This window comes from Grus americana, chromosome 2 (assembly GCF_028858705.1).
Source record: "Grus americana isolate bGruAme1 chromosome 2, bGruAme1.mat, whole genome shotgun sequence".
In the NCBI taxonomy this organism is placed as follows: Eukaryota; Metazoa; Chordata; class Aves; order Gruiformes; family Gruidae; genus Grus; species Grus americana.
In genome coordinates this window covers 157,977,223-157,995,782 of record NC_072853.1, presented here as the reverse complement: position 1 = coordinate 157,995,782, position 18,560 = coordinate 157,977,223, and the positions used below count along the sequence as shown (strand labels likewise).

General features: G+C 41.3%; 1 protein-coding gene across 2 annotated transcripts in view; it reads right to left on the bottom strand.

Annotated features, from left to right (window-relative positions):
- Positions 1–15,057, bottom strand: part of VIPR2 (vasoactive intestinal peptide receptor 2) — a 66,649-nt gene extending 51,592 nt beyond the window's left edge. The window contains exons 1-2 of one of the 2 annotated variants that reach the window (XM_054816290.1): positions 14,681–15,057; positions 11,445–11,547 (exon numbers count right to left, since the gene is read on the bottom strand). In XM_054816290.1, coding sequence (XP_054672265.1) covers positions 11,445–11,547; positions 14,681–14,731 — 154 coding nt within the window. In that variant the 5' untranslated portion in view covers positions 14,732–15,057. Of the gene's footprint in view, positions 1–11,444; positions 11,548–13,506; positions 14,547–14,680 lie in introns of those variants that run through there. The other variant, XM_054816291.1, reaches the window with a different exon arrangement.
- Positions 15,058–18,560: the final 3,503 nt, after the last annotated feature.

The following is an 18,560-nucleotide window of genomic DNA, read 5'->3' as shown; positions in this document are numbered from 1 at the left end:
GTTGTCTGTTTGTTGGGTTTTTTTACCCTGTTCACATCTGAGAAGAATCTGGCTTCATCTTCTCTGTAAGGCCATTAGGTAGATGAAGACAGCAATCAGATCACTTTTCTCCAAGGTGATCAAACCCAGCTTTCAGTCAACCGTTATATGCTGCATATTCTAGTGCCATCTCCATGCTCAGCTCTGCTGAGCTGATTAATGCCTCTCCTGTACACGGGAGCCCAAAACTGGACACAGTACTCTGCTGAGATGCAGTCTCACCAGAGACAAATAGAGACAGACAATTGCTTCTCTTAATCTACCAGTTTGCTAACGTAGCACAGTATATGGTTAAACTGCATCTCCGTAAGGGTGCACTGCTGACTCATGTTTAAATTAACATATTTCTAAAGCAAACACTTAAAATGGGTCAGAAGAATTTCATCCTAAAAAATACTTATTTCTTCCCAAGAGAGCCTGAAGTTGCTAATTCGGTTGCAGAATCTAGACTCTAGGTACCTGTCTTTAATCGATTCCACCCTTTTTGCTTAATACTGCGTGACTAATCTCAGCCTGTCAAGTTCTCCGGTTACCTGAAGAGGACTAACTGTTCTGGTTCCTTTAGTAACTTTGACTCCTACACGAATATATCTGATTACTTCTTTTAGCCTTACCTTAGGGTAAGGGAGATTTACTTAGGATGAGGAACTGTGAGAGTGGCATTCTTTTTATTTGTATTCCACAGTTGGCTGAGAAGTTCCTGTTCCCATTGACAATTCACTCTTTTCAGGTTTCTGGTCCTTACCTCTGGAATGAGTGTTTTTAGCAACTGACTCAGAATGTAATACTGTTTGAACTCCATAATTATTCCTTTTTTCCTGATGATCATGCAGAGTTTGTCCTTTCTGGTGTATGTGCCCCTACAGTTGGTTCATACATTTCATTAAGAATTAGGTCATGTTCTGTTTTACCTGACCATCTTCTACTCCCGCCGGCACTTGTGGCTTTTAGCATTAGTAATTGTATTTCTGAGGTGATATTGACCTGGCCATGTGTATATAATTTAAGAGGTTTACATCTGAGAAGTCATCTTCTTACCCTTTGAAGTCAATAGAACTTAAACATGCTTTGATGCTTCCTGAGTTGCAGTACTGGATTAAATTCAAGTCCTACATCTCTATGATGCAAGACCAGGGCTTATGCGAAATAAAAGAATATTTACTTCAGCCAATTCAAGTCATGCTTCCTTCCCAACTGATTTTAAGCCAGAAACAACATCAACAATGTGACACACAAGAAAGACAAAGAAACTATTTTCTTCATCTGCCAGCACTGAGAACTAAAGTGACAAAATGCAACTCTTTTGGCTTTGATGGATGTACTGCCTGCGCCAGGATAAACAAGCCCTGGAGTGCACAAGAAAAATTAGCATCTTGAGCGACTTCAGACCTTTTTAGTTCATCCTCATTTCCACTAACAAGTGAGAGCTGAGATGAGCCATGGCAGTGTTCATGCACACCCATAAAAGCTGATGGCTTTCACAAATTTTCCCTTTTGTTCAGTATACTCTCTGTAAAATGGTGGATTTGCCACAACAATCTGCAAACAGTTCAGAGGCTTTTATAAATTTTTGCTACACAGCTATATGGACTAGGATAAGGTTTTGCTAGAACAGCAGCTGAACAGCATGGAATTCAGAGCACCATTAGTACCTTTTCCACAAAACCCCACAAAACTCTTATTCAAGCTCCACTTACATCAAATATTATACAGAAAAACAGAAGTCCAAGTCCTGTTCCCACCAAAATTAATCAACGTAATTTGTATTGGATCTCGAAGCTAGCTTTCATGAAGGAAATCAGTATACAAGTTTTTGACATTCGAAACATCACCAGTCACTAATGGTTTGTGAAGAATATATTTTTTACCTCCGTTTTTCCTCCGCATTTTAGGACCTTACAGGCATCTACAGCACAGGAGAGAATAATACTTTTTTCAGACTCCTTTAATCAAATAATGAAACAACACAAAAGATGTATTTATTTCCTACATCTAGACTACATTCAGATGCATCAACAATCATGAGAATGAAACTTGAGTGGCCATCATCAGAATTCCAAGAAAACATTAAGCCTCAATCTCTGTATATTTACAGCCTTATTTATTATGGTACAGGAAATCTGAGAAAACTGCTGAAGTGTCCTGGAGGCATTTATAGTCACTGAATGACTACAGTGTGCTTCTGAAAATTGTGCTGAATGCTGAAATAATGGTGTTACTGGTACGCTGCGAGGGCCTGTTAGAAGTACAACTGTTAAACAATATACATTTTTCTGGGCTTTCAACTCACACCTTTCCTCATTTCCCCCTCCTCTTATTACTACAGATTTTTGACAATATTGCAGTCATATATCTTTTTCTTTTAGCAAAACACACCCTTAGGCAGAGATGGGATACAATTAACAACTCCATTCTTACTACATTTGCATCAATTTGTCTCTTCCAACAACATATTTCTATTGTACTGCATGAGCTTAATTGTGCACAACTGAAACTAGCATTTAATTTCCCACTGATGTTGGAAATTCAAGATATGGCACTGTGTTGGGTTTGCGTGGCAGATGGAGACCTTGGTGAGTTTCACAGGTCTTCAAGTGGATATTGCTCGTTACCCACCACAGTATCCTTTTACAACAACGATGACATATGCAATATTGTCAGAGTGTGACAGAGCATGACTCACTTCATCCTAAAACACATGAAAACAGGCCAGATTAATTGCTCCCAACAATTGCCTGTTTCTCCCCAGTGACTACAGAGCAGCCTGCAGTGCTGTAAATGCCTACACTGTTGGACAATGAAGGTGTGATAAACGCTATGTTAAATGTGTCTCTTTCTACACACAGAATATCTAGCTTGATCAAGCCTGATATTCTACTCCCTACTCACTCTCTACTACTCTCTATCCAGCCATTAATTCATTCAGTGTTATGACTTCTGGACTGTCATCCATCACTGCCGCATTTGATAAAATCATTATGTACACTCTTATTCTGTGGAAGTTTTACCCATCTCCTGCATATATATGCCTGTTTCCTACTATGTCCAAAGGATATCAATCAATTAAGATACAAAACATATTTATTTGTAGCTTTAAATAAGGTATAAAGTTTTAGTTCTAGTAACAATTCTACCAATAATTCTATAGAAAATATCTCACATTTTAAATAAAACTTAAATTGCTCCAATGCTTATTTTCATGTCTGCAATTTTCTTTATCAATTTTTTTTAAAAAAAATTAATTACCCAAAAGTATTTTAATGTACATTTATATCCTTTTATGTTCATTCATTGATTTAGTATCTGCCTCCAGATTCAATAAATTCTCAAGCCTTGACTGTTTTTGTCCTTTCATCTGGATATGTACGCATATAAAAACAGTCCAGCTCTTGACCTGTCTTAGTTCCCCAACTTCTCCTGTGTATCTCTACTACCATACTCTTTACCTCCTTCTTTACCTATCAATAAAGCCAGCAAAGAAAAACAATAGGTTCTTCATCTCTATTTCTGTGGTGTCGAGAAGAAATCCCCTGCATCCTACATAAAACAATCTCTTGTCAATGTCTTCATTTCCATCATTTATTTCTCTGGTGTGTCACTCACAGCATATGCAAGGAAACAATCAATCTTCCCAGAAAACCTTTGCTCAATGACTCGCTGAAAAGTGTGGCCACGGTGTCACTCCTCTACTGCTCTCTCGTCCTGTTCCTCCAGATGATACCACAGATGCTATTCTTAGTTTCAATGAGATCACTCACTTTATTTGAATGTTTGGTCTTTAATACTTGTGATGCATTTGCAGACACTTTATAATGTAAGGAAATGTAACAGACTATAAACTACATTTTGTTTCTCATTTTTTCAGCTTATGTAAGTATTGCCACCACATTCCTCATCCTGCTATCTGAGATCCAGTCTCTGAACAACAAGTTGGCTTACCTGCATGTGCTTGCTCATCTATAAAAATGTGTAACACTGAGTTTGTACTGGAAAGTTTTGTTTATATATATACATTTTATCCATATATTAACCACTAGGTGGCACTTTGCATTTGGATTTAAAAAATTGCCAATTCAAAGGGAAGTTTAGCATTTTTTTGAACTGTCTAGGCATGCAAGATACATGAAACAAAGAGAAAGTGCTTTGAAAATCAGACAGAAAGTTGTCAGCTAGTCCAGGGTTTATTTTTTGAACAGGGAAACTTTTTGATTTTTGTAGTTAACTTGACAACGCAGAAGCAATCTCACCTCTTACGGGCAATGCTTTCTAGACTGTAGGTCTGAACGCCCCAGCATGTTTAGGCTGCATGAGAACTGATGAACATATGCGGATTGAAATACTTTCTGCATGTTCACACAGTAAGAAAGAAAGGAAAATGAGGTGCTAGAGAAATAGCGAGCAAAGCAAACACACAGCAGAACTGCTTAAAGCAGTAATAGGAAGATAGTAGCAAAAATATTGCTGCTCCAAGCTGCTTTGCTAGAGTTATTTGCCATCTACTTCTGTCGAGGCCCCAAGTGCACCAACAGGCTTTCACGGCCCTGATGAGCCTCACGCCCCTGCCCAGGGTGCCCTCTAAGCCTCCAGCGATGTTGTGGGTGCACCTGACTTCAGCTTCCTCGCAGCAGTGCCTGCGCCTGCCTCTGCCTGGACCCTGCCTGCCACTATGGCCCTGCCCGGCCATCCCAGGGCTGTGCCCGACCCTGGCTGCCCGCACCAGGCCGGATCCTCACTCCCCACCCTCAGGTTAATGTCCTCAGCTCTCCCTACCCCAGGGAGGTGCCTGAGGCCCCAGGCTGGGGCTGCCCCTCACCGGCTGCCTTACCAGAGGGTGGGATGGGCTCTGCCTGCCCGGCCCTACCTGCCCAGGGACTCCCAACCCTCCTCCACAAGGAGCTGCCGGCCTGCCATCCTGTGAAAACAAAAACGGTGGCTGCAGGACGGTCAAGAATCAGCTCCAATATGCCTATGTTGAACTAAAGCACTGTTACGAAATTGTACAGAGTGCATACAAGCTCTGATGACTCAGAAATACTGAGGAAATGCGAATGTAAACTTTTTTAATTGCTGGTCAACAAAAACTACTCAAGCACAGCAAGTAGAATTTTGAAAGTCTACACTATACATCAGATTTAACTAATCAAACAGAATGACAAAACCAATAGAGTGTATCTCATATTCACCTAAAATGTTTGCAGTTTATAGGTTTTCAAAATCCAGTCCTATTACCAGGAATGCCAAAAACACTGCTACTGAGATTTCTAGGGCATTACTGGCTTCTCACTAAATGAAACGTTTCAGCAGAAATGCCTTATTTCCTTTCTGAAGATTTCCCATCAGAGAATCAAAAATATATATGTAAATTTTAGTTTTTAATGTAATTTACATATTTTTAGGGTACGGTAAGGAAATATGGAAGTTGCCAGCTAAAAACTTTGGAAAAAAACGCCTCTGAAAAAGAAAACACATTTCCATCCAAATTTTTTACCAAGTAAATCCTGCTTTCTAATTTCTCAAAATGTTCTTTGGAGACAACAGCATTTATTTTCGTATGACTGGACAGCACTCTAATCTTACCATAAGAACACTATTTTCTATTACACTGGAAAGACATTCATGGATGTACAGCCAAAGCTGTAAGTGATACCTTCATCCTTGTGTTGCCCCAATTTAGACCTGCTGTACATTCTTCAAAAAATATCATTAAATATCAGCCTCCTGTTCATATAAACCCTACCGCAAAATTAAAGTCTTTGTAAAGTATTGGGACCATTTGCTATTTGTTGTATTAGTTGGAGCTTTTTTTTTACTGCTTTGGTATTCAGGATTGCTTCCTTGTGGTATTTGAACTTTGGATGTCATGGAGAGTACACTGCCATGGCCACAGCTGTCTTTATCAGGACTCAAGCACAAAACTATGTGGGGCAGTATTTCTTTCAGAATCTTCTAAAAAACACAATAAATTCACTTATTGCTATGCACTTTCCTTTTTCAGGGCTCCAAATGCCATTTATTAATGTCTACTTCTGAATTTCTATTTACATTTGGGAGGGGGTGTGTGTAGAAATTTCAGACTTTCAAAATTGTAGAATGTATCTGTGGCCACGTTGCCTCTCTTCTTTCCAAAACAGTTTGTTATTGCCACCCTTAGTGAGATTTCTGAATTTGGTTAATCAGGACATTTTCTTGGTCTTCACTGCTTACTTCCTGTTGGTTATTTTTTAGTAGGCAACTCCTTTCACTCAAGGTTCTTTCTCACCTACCGCCAAAAGATGAGCCAGCTCTGCCTCTCTTCTGCCCTCAAATAATTAAGTATAGCTTCCACAAACCCCAGACATTGTCAACACCATAATGATGATCAGTTTTATGTGGTGTCATTAACGATGACACTTCAATTAATGGAAGCCAAAACAGACAAACATTCATAGCAGCCATTTCAGCTCTCCTCACAAAAAAACGTGTGAACCAAAAAGTAGCAGCATGTCTGTACTGCAGCTAAAAAAGCAGCAGCACAGAGATTCAAGAAACTTAAAGTTGTCCTGCCAAGAGCTACTGGTGCTGCATGAAAGGAAGTTCCATGATCCCACTATCTCATTTAATTCTACCTTTAATGCTATCGTGGGTAACTCTAAGCAACAGTGCAGTCTGAACTACTGACTCATTCTGCAGAGAAAATAGCTGCAGAAAACCAAACAAAAACTGATGGAAGACCTTGAAGAGATTGGGAGGATTAAGAAAGGGAGAATCTTGAGAAGATTTCTTTTCACATAGCAAAAGAAAGGCCTCATCTGGCTTCATGTAAGTCTCATATTTACTGATGCGGAGGAGAGAGTGATTGTCAGGTTGGCTTAGTTATGCTCACAGTCAGTTCTTCTTCTGCACGATACAGAGAAATGTGTGTGTGTAGGTGGGTGGGTGGGTTTGGAACACAAAATAGGCACCTTTCTTAATGAAGAAATGACCTTAACAGCAGAGGTTAGTTGGATACACTAACTTTTGGACAACTTGCCATGGGTCCAACATTTGAATATTCATCCCACCGTTCTGAAGAGCTTTCAGAAAGATGTGTTGTTTCATCCACAAGATCATGAGCTGGAATCACCGAGTGAAATTCTACTGGCAGTATAATTTGCAAGATTAGATTACATAGTGACATTGGTCCCTCTTTCTTTAAATTTATGAACAAGTGAGAGTATCATTTTGGTAGTCCTGTCTGTTTTCATTTCCCTTTGCTAGCTGCATTATGAAGGCTCTCTTTGAAAGGTTTATGAAATTCTTTCCAAAGTCATTTCTCTTTCCATCTACATCCTTTCCTCAAAGTTAAGATGCCATATCTAAAATTAAAAATGTTGTCTGGCATATGAGTCTCACAAAAACACATTTTGGAAAGCAAGAGCCAAAAAGGCTCATTTAACTGTGCAGCCACTCAGTCAAAAACAAACATGCACACAAAAAACCCCAAAACCCCAGACTTCTGGTTGTAGAACCCTGTTATACAGTCTACTGACTGAGTTTTAACATTTTTGACCATAAGATTTCCCTTTTCATTTAAAGGTGAATGGAAATGAATCAATTACTTTATAAGGTAAAATCCTAAATACCAAAAAAAGACAGAAATTTGCGGTTGGCTATTTTTTTATGTATTTTCAATGACTACTATTGGGAGCTTTCTATTTTTTTAAGAAGACAAGCCATGGGTAGTAGGTAAAAGATAAATTAGTGTTTTCTGGTATGGACCTCAAAACCTGTAGCTATTATGAGCTATTTAGAATGGTATTAATCTGTCCTCCAAAAATAAGAGTGCAAAAAAAAATAAATCCTCTCCTAGGCTTCCAGCTAAGGTGCATCCATACCTCGGGTCTCAAATTATAGGAGGAAAGAAGAGAACAAATGTGGATGGAAGCTAATGCAGTCTTCATAAAATAAACAACTAGATTAGCTGGAAGGCACTACAGAGAGGAAGGCACTGCCATAGATCTTTGGAGAGTGACTTTCTTCCCTAAATGGAGTGTAATGCTCCTACTAATGGAAGAGTATGTGCTAATGCCTGAAAATCCCCCAAAGGGTGCAAAGCAGGAGGTCCAGATGTCTAACAGTTTGATGTTGGCAAATGAGCAGAATTTAGACAAATTGGGTGCTGTGGTTTTAAGATATCATTAGCATTGTATTTATACACTGTTTCCTTGCAAATCACACTATTGCTTTATTAAGCCATGGAGTAAGCAAGTCCTTCATAGATTTCATAGTCAAAGATTTAGGTGCACTACAAAAATTACTCAGTGAAATTCTTCAGCCCATGTTATGAGGCAGCTCAGGTAAGATGACTATAACATCATTTTATTATGTAAAAAAAAGGAAAAAACCCACAACCACCTTTAAATCTTTCCTTTATGCCTCCCTAACTGGGAGCTGGGAAGTATTTGATAAGGTATTCCATACACAATTGCCATCTAGGCCAAAGGAGAAACTGCCTGTCCCATAAAATTTGGATCCTCCAAAATTCAGGAGCTGTGCATGCCAGCCAAATTGTGGAGCATGTTACACAGAGGTGTGAAGGCTTCTCAAGTGCCCAAGAAGTTAATGAAAAAATTCCCACTGATTTCGATAATTGATGCCCAAGACTCCCGTGGAAAATCCCAGTGAACCTTTATTTCCAAATTCAGACAGGACCTTCCCCTAGCTTTCATTATAGCTTTTGTGAGGCAGGTAGCACATACTAAAGTTAGAAAAGCATGACAAGGGCTGTATAACCATCTTTCCCATTCAGGAAAAAGTGAAATAGGTTTTGAGATTTTATTGTAATGAATTATGTTTGAAGTGTACTACAAGTTATAGGTGCGGAACTAGGACTTGGACTAGTTCCAGCTTGCCAATTCTCATTAGTAATTCTTCTTTATCGGCAATCAAAGTATCAGTGTGACAATCTGCATGTCTGTTCAAAATACTCCTTACATCTTTGTATGATTACAGAGAGTTTATTAGGAAAATAAGGACACATAGAGAATGGATATTTTCGGAAATGCAAACACATATATTTAACATAGGCTCTTCTGAACAGGTTCTTGGTAAAGGTGTCTATAACATGAAGCACAGCATAAATTCTCCTATAACATTAAACATATAGTTTTTAAGGGTTCATTACCACAGGGGCTTTATTCCAGTCTCCTAAAAATTGAATATTCCCTTAGTTTCAGCCGGGCACTCAATTAAATATATAAATCCTTCCACTGCTGTTTTATCACTACCTGCAGGGCTGAATCAACACCATCAGACATACTGTCTCCTTGCAAGACATGAAGTTCTTAGACAGCAGTTTGCCTTCAAGAGGCATCCCTCTTCCAGTGAGAAAAGGCTGTGAAGAAAACATTGACTGAAAACTTCTTTCTTCCCCTAGAGAACCCAAAATAAAACTGGGGTGTATCACAAGGATACCCTTGAAGCAGCCCAGCATCTGGATCACAAAAGTGGATCTTGAAGAGAGCTTGACTTTCAAAACTGTATAATAGCTAATACTGAATTTATTAATTCAAGATTTAATTCATTAAGCTGTGCTAGTAATTATTTCTCCATCTGGCTTCACACTAGTGTTATTTATGTAACATCCATCTCTTCACCACTCATATAAATAAAAAAATCTAAATGTAGATCAGTTATTCCAGTAAGATTTTGCTTGGAAGAGATATCCATGTAAATTATGCACTGTTATAATTTTTCTAATTACTGATCTGGATTAATCAAAAGGAAAAAATTATAGTGAAATACAAACTGTTGATGATCCTTTTAATTATTTTATTGTATACAAATGGATATTAGAGTATGTACTGAGGGAGTTACATGTTCAAATCAAGAAGAGAGGTGGAAAAAGCATCATGCATTGAGGCTCATGTTTACGCTCACAGGGCACTGCAGATGGCAGGTCCCTGCGGTATCATAATCATCTTCACGGTGCATTCAAAAAAGACTGAATATGAAAAAACAAATACACTATGTATCACCTAGTTCAGCCGAAGGAAAACAACTGCACGGCAAGAGCTGTAGTATTCCAAGGAGCCCAGTTATTCTGAGATGATACATAGCTGGGCTACCATATCAAAAGGCAAGACACTGATGAGGCTTACGGCTTTGTACAACTAACTTGAAATTAAATACTTCCAGCCACTTAAAGATCATTTAACATAAACTTAATGATTAGTTTTAGATGTGGCATTACTTCGTAAAAACCAAAATTGTATTTTGAACTGAAAAACTTTCAGTTACTTTTACATCTAAATTTTCTTTCCCCTTTTCCTAAATCTCACTGAAAGCCCACCCTTCCCTTCAATATTTTACATGTTTCCAGAGGAGTGCTGGGCAGGTAACGTATGCAAACGAAGCACTACAAGAAGTACTTTTACCTTTTCACCAGTAGATGCGTAGAGACTGCTTTCTGCTCACAAGTTCTGGCATACGGTTTACAAAAGATAACTAATCATAAAACTTTACTACCTTTGTCATAAAAAAAAAATAATTAATAAATACACACTTCCAACTTTCCTAAAAAGCCCCAAACTTTTAACCAAGTTCTGCCCTAGCTACTTTAATGTTACAGATTTGCTTTTCATTTGGCTGGCTGGATTTATCTGTCACCTTTGTATTTTGCTTGCTGAACAAATGGTTTTATCAGCTGCTCCAGCTTACAAGAAAAATGTCATTTTTTTCATAATCTTATGTTCTATTCACATGAAAACATTTTTCAAGCAAGGAAATCTAGTAAAATCTAAAATTAAAAAAATAATAAACTACATCTCCTCTTCTTTCTTTCTTCTATTAAATTACAATTAGCCCTATCTGTATCTATATATTTATCTTTCTATGTAGAGAGAAAATAAAACCAATAAATTAACAGAGAGAATTTGGTTTTGAATGTAACACTACTGCCCAGTTTTTCCTTTGCATGACACTGTAGTACTCTGTGTGTTAATCTGATCTTCTGTCTGAAACATCTTCTGCCTGGGAAACCCAGAGATCATTCCTGCCACTAGTACCTGACTTTCAGCCACAGCAGGAGAGAGATGCTTGGATCCAAGACTTTCAACTTTTCCTCCAACTTGTTCTTTCTGCTGGTCCTGTCATCACCAGCCTGCAGCTTCTCCGCCAGTCAGAAAATACTAGCAACAACAGCTTAAAACATGAGATTGCATTTGATCCCATCTAGCATCTCACCCAATGTGTGCCTAGCACCTGGCACACCTCTCACAACATGCTTGCTGCAGCTGCACCTTTAATGCAAAATCTACATAATTCTAAAATACGTACAATTATAAGCACAGTACAGACAAATACAGCAACTGCAACAGCAAAGAAGATAAAGGGAGAAAATCCTGAATGTTCCAGTCGTCTCTACATTACATCTTATCTTTTCTTACCTTTGTAGTCCACCGGCTTTGCATTCTTTAGAAGTTCCATGCATCTTGTTTCCTCCTTGTGAATCTCCAGCTGAAATCTGCATTCTGGATGGACACCATTCACCTGTGTCAAATTAATAAACAGGCCAGGGTCTTGAGACACAAATTAAAATGTTTTATGAAGGATGCAACTACCAATAATGAAATGCATGATTTTAACTGGCACTGGTTGTGCCCAAGTATGTGCTAATCATTTCACAGACACAGTTGTTGCCTATTTTAGCTTCTCACACATTGACTTTTCAAAACAAAATGTTAAAATAATGCACTAGAGCATTCACTGGCTCCTTCCTGTAACATTTCAAGGCAAATTGTCATTTACAAGAAAATACTTAACTTTCTACTGCATTCATCAATATTGTTTCCTCCAGAAAAAAACTGAGTTAAACTGAAACAGCAAAGTAAACACATTTGCTTTTTTTGCTTTTGTAGTAAGTTATGAAGCTGAAAGTTTAATATGAATCACAGAACATGAAAATCTATCAAACTGTATTCTCTTTGACATGGTAACTTTTGCTTTTCTTCCCTTTTCCCCACGTATATTTTGTCTCCTGAAGGCCCCAGAGTATGACTATTTGACACAAGCAAGTGCCACACAGGAAGAAAACCCCATTCCTTTAAAAATGAAAGCGCTGTTGCCTTCACTCATTTATAGCCCTGCCCTCAGTTCCCTGGTTTTCAGAAAGGCTTATTTATGTCCATGGGAAGAGACAGGGATGTAGGTAGTAGTATCGGGGAGGGAAACAAGACACTGGGAAGTTGTACTGAAGTCAGTTGGATTCACAGAGGCAGACAGAGCCTAATAGAAGAACATGCAGAGTCCATAAGAGACTGCGTGGGAGAAATGACTGTAATAGGTGACAAATGGGAAACTAGGAAACGTCGCTGGAGCTGAAGGACAGTGAGATTTGCTCAAATGAAATAACATCATAATGAAACAAAACGTGAATATGCAGTACTTCAGTCATCCTCGCGCTTGTAGTTACCAAGAAAAAGGTAGTCTCTCTCCAAGTTTCTCTCTCTTTTCTCTCTCTTTTTTTAGAAGACATTTAATAACAGAATCTGGTAATAATCTCTGATTCATGAGACAATATTTCATTTAAATGGCAATACTTAATTAATTAAGCTGTGATCATGTACCCAGAACCTAGGACCCAGAGTTAGGACTGAGAACCTGGTTATTCTGCAGTCTCCTTTTGGGCAAGCCACTTGCGGAGCTTTTAAAAATACAGCGTAATAGCCATAAGCATAAGAGCAGGAGCTGTTATGAAAACTCACAAAAATCTGCCTCTTCTCCAAATGCCTCATTTCAACATCTACAACAGAACCTTACTTCCTTTTCCCCATCTTTTCTCTATATTGACTACTGAAATTATATGTTTTCAGGGCAGATTTTTTTTTCTTTTTAAAGTGAATTTGTACAGATCCTTAACATAAATTAGAATTTCTAGCACTTATAATAGAAAATTCTGCATTATACTGAAAATATTGGTGTTTTGTTATGTATTATCTGCTTTCCAGATAGCTCCCATGTAAAATAAAGTCCCATGTATACATAATCTTTTTAATTGCATTTTCCTTTCACATAACAGATTTTGAATTTTATTTTTTTTCCAATCGCAAACATTTGGTAACTGAGAGTAGATCTTGGAAAGGCAGGTTTCAGCAAATGGCAATGTTAACTAAATGAGGGGTAAATCAAAGCATCTACTGCAATTAAGAAACCTGCCGAATAAGTGTCTTCTCTCTCATACTTACAAAAGAACTGAAAGTTTCCCTGTATCAGTGATCTAATAGTGAAGGTTACTTTGAGAACGTAAATTTCTCAGTACCCAAAAGTAACACATTACTTTTCAAACCTGGGACGCACGCCAAACTGTAATATACTTTGTTCTAATGCATACAACAGTTTAATTCAGATGTACTTCACCAAGCTACAGAGATTTAGGGCTCAAGACTACATGGCACTGACCACATCTCAAAACACATCAAGAACCCCAAAATGGATTTTGAGGGCACTCACCACCTTTCAGGGCTGATGCTCATCCATCTTTCCACCTGCTTTACCAAGTGTAGGTTATCCTTTATAAGCACTGAGCACAGAACCGTGTGCGCCGTGTTGCGCACTGTAAAGGTACACAGTTAGCTGGAAACCCAGCTGAGGAGTCTCTCTGCGTCTTTACTGGCTGAACAATTTTTAAGGCATCCAGAACAGCAATTTGACTGGAAAAGCATTTCTTCTGACAAATAGCTTACATTTACCTTCAGCATGGTATCCCGACTTTTGGTGGAAATGATCTGTTATTTTGAATTTACAGTAACAAAAAATTGAAAGATTTAGAGGGCTGGTTTTGTTTATTTTTTGTAAATCATGTTTCCAGCAACGTTACAGACTTCTACAAACAGCTGAAGAAACGCTTAAAAATATAAAGATATTAAAAGCAGACGCCCTAAATTTGAAGACTTTAACATTCTGAGTGCTTTGTACGCTGTTATCCAGTTGCATGTATTAAAGAGAAATTATTCATGCAGTATTTTTTCCCCACGTGATGATTGCCAGCGACCCTCCAGACCGCGCCAGGGCAACGCTGTGTGAAAACTCTTCGGAAACTAGTGGTGGCCACCGGCTGCCGGGGAAAGCCGAAACAGCGGGGAACAAGTGACTCGGCGCCGGCCCTCCCAGCGCCGCTCCGCCGGGGATGGGGATCGGGCCCGGCCCGCGCTGCCTCGCCGGGGCGGAGCCGTCCGGGCCCCTGAGGAGCGCTAGGGGGTGCGGGGCGGTGCCCCCCGCCGCCTGCGCCTCCGGCCCGGCGCTGCCTGTGCGGCCAGGGAGCCGGCCCCCGGAGGGGAGACAGGCTGGGGGTCCCGGTGAGGGCAGGACCCCCTCCCCTGCGAGATCCCCGCCCGGGAACACCCGGTAAGCGCGAGCGGCGGGAGCCACTCGTCTCCCGAAGTGAGTGCGGCGGGGCCGAAGTCTCCGCACCTGCTGCGGCTGTGGCTACCGCTTAGCCCCCCGCTCCGGGGAACGGGGGAAGCTGTGGGGGAACGGCCGGCCCGGCGGATTCCGCACAGGCACCTAAGCGACGGGGGCGACGGGAAGAGCCGTAGGGGTCACCCGGTCCGCCGTCTGGAGGGGCGAGTTTTACCCTTCTCCCGGCGGCGCGGCCGGGGCCAGGGGTGAGCGGGGGGTGACTTACCCGCCCCAGGCTCCAGCAGAGGGAGAGGAGGAGGATCGGCAGGTTCCTCATGCCAGCCGAGAGCCGGGGCCGGCGGGCTCCGCTGCCCCGCGCCGCTCCGCGGGCCCCTGTCGAAGGCGGCGAGCAGGAGCCGCGTCCCGCCGCGGCACCATAGGGCCCGGGGGCCGCCGCCGCCGCGCTGCTGGGGCGCCGAGCCGAGCCCCCCGCCCCGCGGGCGGCCGCCGCCCTGCGGCTGTAGGCGGCTCCCGCACCTGCCCCCGGCTGCCTCCCGCTTGCCTGCCCACCGCTCCGGCGGCCGTCAGCTCCTGGCCCGACTGAGTCCCTGCCCGCCGCCGCCTCTCTGCGCTCAGCTCCTCCTCTAGACCCCGCTCGCTTCCCTCCCGCTTCTCCTCAGCCCCTCTCCTCAGCTTCCTTTTCTCCTCCTCCCTCTCCCTGCCGCGGTTGCTCCCCCCATAAGAGGTGCGAGTCGTTCTGCTCAGCCAGGACGCCCCCCGCCCATCCCGGCGCCCCGCAGGTGCTCCCCCGCCATCCCGGGCCACTGCCGGGTTACAGGCGGCATTTACCCCTTTCTGCCTGCCCCGAGGTGCCAGAGAAGCCTCCTCTTCTCATGCAGACACATCAGGGGGGCTGGGTGCCCATCCCCAACAGCGTACCGAGGCGCCAGTGCTAGCAGCACTGGGATCCCTTTTGCCCTTGAAACCATTAAGGTGATCGGGCACGGTCACCCTAAGCCAGACAGATGTGGGGTAAGTGAAGCGAACCCTGGCAGGGTCAGTCTCATCACTGGGCAGATCAGCAACTGTATTGCAAAATCTTTCTCCCCCCCCAAAGTGCGTTTTTTTCTAGGTCTCAATAGAGGACCAACAGTTTAAGGCAACTGCTTATTATTGCCTGGCAGTTTACACCAGGCAAGCCTCACAAGGCATGTAAAATATATAATTATGTGAGATTCATGTTAGCCCATGCTTTTTGTTATAGAAAAAGCAGAGCTTATATGCTGGCTTTTAGCTGAGAATGAGAATAAATTAGAGTCATCTTTACACTGTGCTGTAATTTAAGCACTATATATTAAAAGGAACTGAGTGGGCAACATAAGACTCTCCTAAATAGCCTTAAGCCACCCAAAATAACTAGCTATAAGCAAAACCAGGGACATTTCTAGGAAAAATCTGAAGAGAATTTTCATATTTTTTAATGCATTTGCAAAAAATTCTTTTAATACATTGAGAAGAAATACCCGATTATCATTAAAAAGAAATACCACAAACCGTAATGAGCAGTGTTATAACCTGCATGTTGAGAGTGGAGAGAAACATTAATGTAGAAAGCAAAACTTCTTGTAGGATGGGATATGATCAAGTAATGAAAATATTTTAATTGTAACAGAAAATAGTACCCCTTTGGATTGACTTTGATCTGTATGTGACAGGTGGACTGAAACGCAAAATTGCACCTACTTCTAGAACAACTGGGTTGGAGAAGAACCTGGTTACGCTGCTAGCTGTGAGAATCCCAGGCAGACTCTCATGCCAGACCTCTTGGAAATGGAGAATTGCAGAGTGCAACTCCCCTGATTCCCAAGACCAATGTCCAGGGTTCCTCTTTGGGCTCTTGGTTATTGACACATGCAGTCTGGGGGTACTCTTAGCAATTTCTTAAGAGCTGTCAGTCTTTCCAAAATAACAATCTCAAAACTATATCTCTAATCTTATATTTTACAGGAATCCAATGTCTTCTCATTATTGCAAGGCTTTGGAAAAATCACTTCTGTCTTATCTCTCTTTTCGAAGTTATTTCTTGCACTTTATGATGACTGGCATCCTGCTAAGAAAGCAGTCTTTAAATCCAGTCACTCTAATGAGTGAAATTTGTCCATGTCAAGGCTCTTCAGGTACTTCAGCAGTAAGCCCAACAGCAGTCTTTGCGTAGAGGAGCTGTCAGGCAGACTGTCCACCAGCTCGACTGCCCCAGCAGCTGAGGACACAAGAGTTGCCAGACACCAAAACCCAGTGTTTGATTCTTCGAGCAAATGATTCATTAGGCTGTTGAAGCGGAGTAGCCTGGAAAACCAATTAACAAATTGGTGTTAACATTCTGTGTAGAAACAGTCTTGGGAACTGTCATCATTATTCCTTCTGTGGAATGACAGAAACTGGTATCTTGGGTAGCAGGCAGTCTGCATGTCCCAGAACTAGCAAAGAAGTTTTGAAACTTGCATCTGTTCTATCAGAAGATTGGCCAGAGTCAGATTTTTATGATGTTTTGTTTTCAACAAATCAGAATTTTAAGGTGAAAAGAAAAATAATAAGTTACTTCCCAACCACTTCTTCTGTCACTATTCCCAATGACTCTTTGACATGAAGGAGACAACAGATGAAAGAGATGTCTCAAATACCAATATTTTTGTTTAGATATAGCTAAGTGATTTTTTTTTTAACCTGAAAAGAATACAGATTATTGATGGATGAAGCTCAGAAAACGTGGTTCAAGTTCTTTTTGCTTAAGCGTGGGCACAGTTCAGTGCCCTGTTGTAGCAGCTGTAGAGAGGAAAAAAAGAAAAATGGAACTAAAAGAGCTGTTGATATATAGAGATGTATATGAGTGAGACTGATCCTCTTATGCAGCCAAGAACGGATAGGATTATGAAGGAACCAAGGAGTCATAGAAATGTAGACAGTCAGTGAGACTTGATGCCATTTCCAAGAGTGCCTGTCAAATTCAAAGGAAAGAACAGAGAGATTTTGTGGAGGTGTACATGAGGTGTAGAAGGACTGCATGGACACAGAGGAAAAGGATGGAGTCCAGACAAGGAGGGAAATTCATCCTCTCTCCAAAATAGAGGTGGTGGAAAAGTAAATGCAGTTTGGTTGAAGTAGATATTATTTTGAATCAGCAGAGCCTGAGTGTTACAGAGAGGGCAGTAAAAGTGGAAATGGAAAAGTTCAGCGGCAGGTGATAGACCTAGTGGCAAGCAGTGCCAAGGTACTGCAAGCTCTCTACTGCCACAGCACATGCAGGAGCCAAAAGGTTTGCTCGAATTTTTGTTGGAAAAGTCTGCCTACCAAGGAAAATGTGGTTTAACCCCTCAGGCAGCTAAACACCACGCAGCCGTTCGCTCACTCCGCCTCCCCAGTGGGATAGGGGAGAGAATTGGGAAGAAATTGAGATAAAGACAGTTTAATAGGATAAAAAAGGAAGGGATAATAGTATTAGTAATAATAATAAGTAATAATAATAGTAGTAATAATATACAAAACAAGTGATGCACAACACAATTGCTCACCACCCGCTGACTGATGCACAGCCAGTTCCCAAGCAGCGGCCCCCCCGGCCAGCTTTCCCCCTAGTTTATATGCTGAGCATGACATCATACGGTATGCAATATCCCTGTGGCCAGTTTGGGTCAGCTGTCCCAGCTGTGTCCCATCCCAACTCCTTGTGCACCCCCAGCATCCTCGCTGGCAGGGCAGTATAAGAAACTGAAAAGTCCTTGATGTAGTGTAAGCGCTGCTTAGCAACAACTAAAACATCAGTATGTTATCATTATTCTCATCCTGAATCCAAAACACAACACTGTACCTGCTGCTAGGAAGAAAATTAACTCTATCCCAGCCACAACCAGGTCAGAAATGTACATGCTGGTAGGGTTCTAAGTAAGAAGTACCTTCTGCCTGGCCATCTGTCTCTTCAGAGTCCTCTAATACACAGTGTTGGCAATAAGTAGCTGATGTGATTTTGGTCAGGCCCATGGACAAGCAGCTGACAGTTTTCCATACTGAAGCAATGACATCAATCCCCTTTGAGCTGAATCCTTATTTAAATTGTTTGTGAGTTCAAGATGTTTTGACAATTTGTATTCTATCCACAAATCATGTTCTTG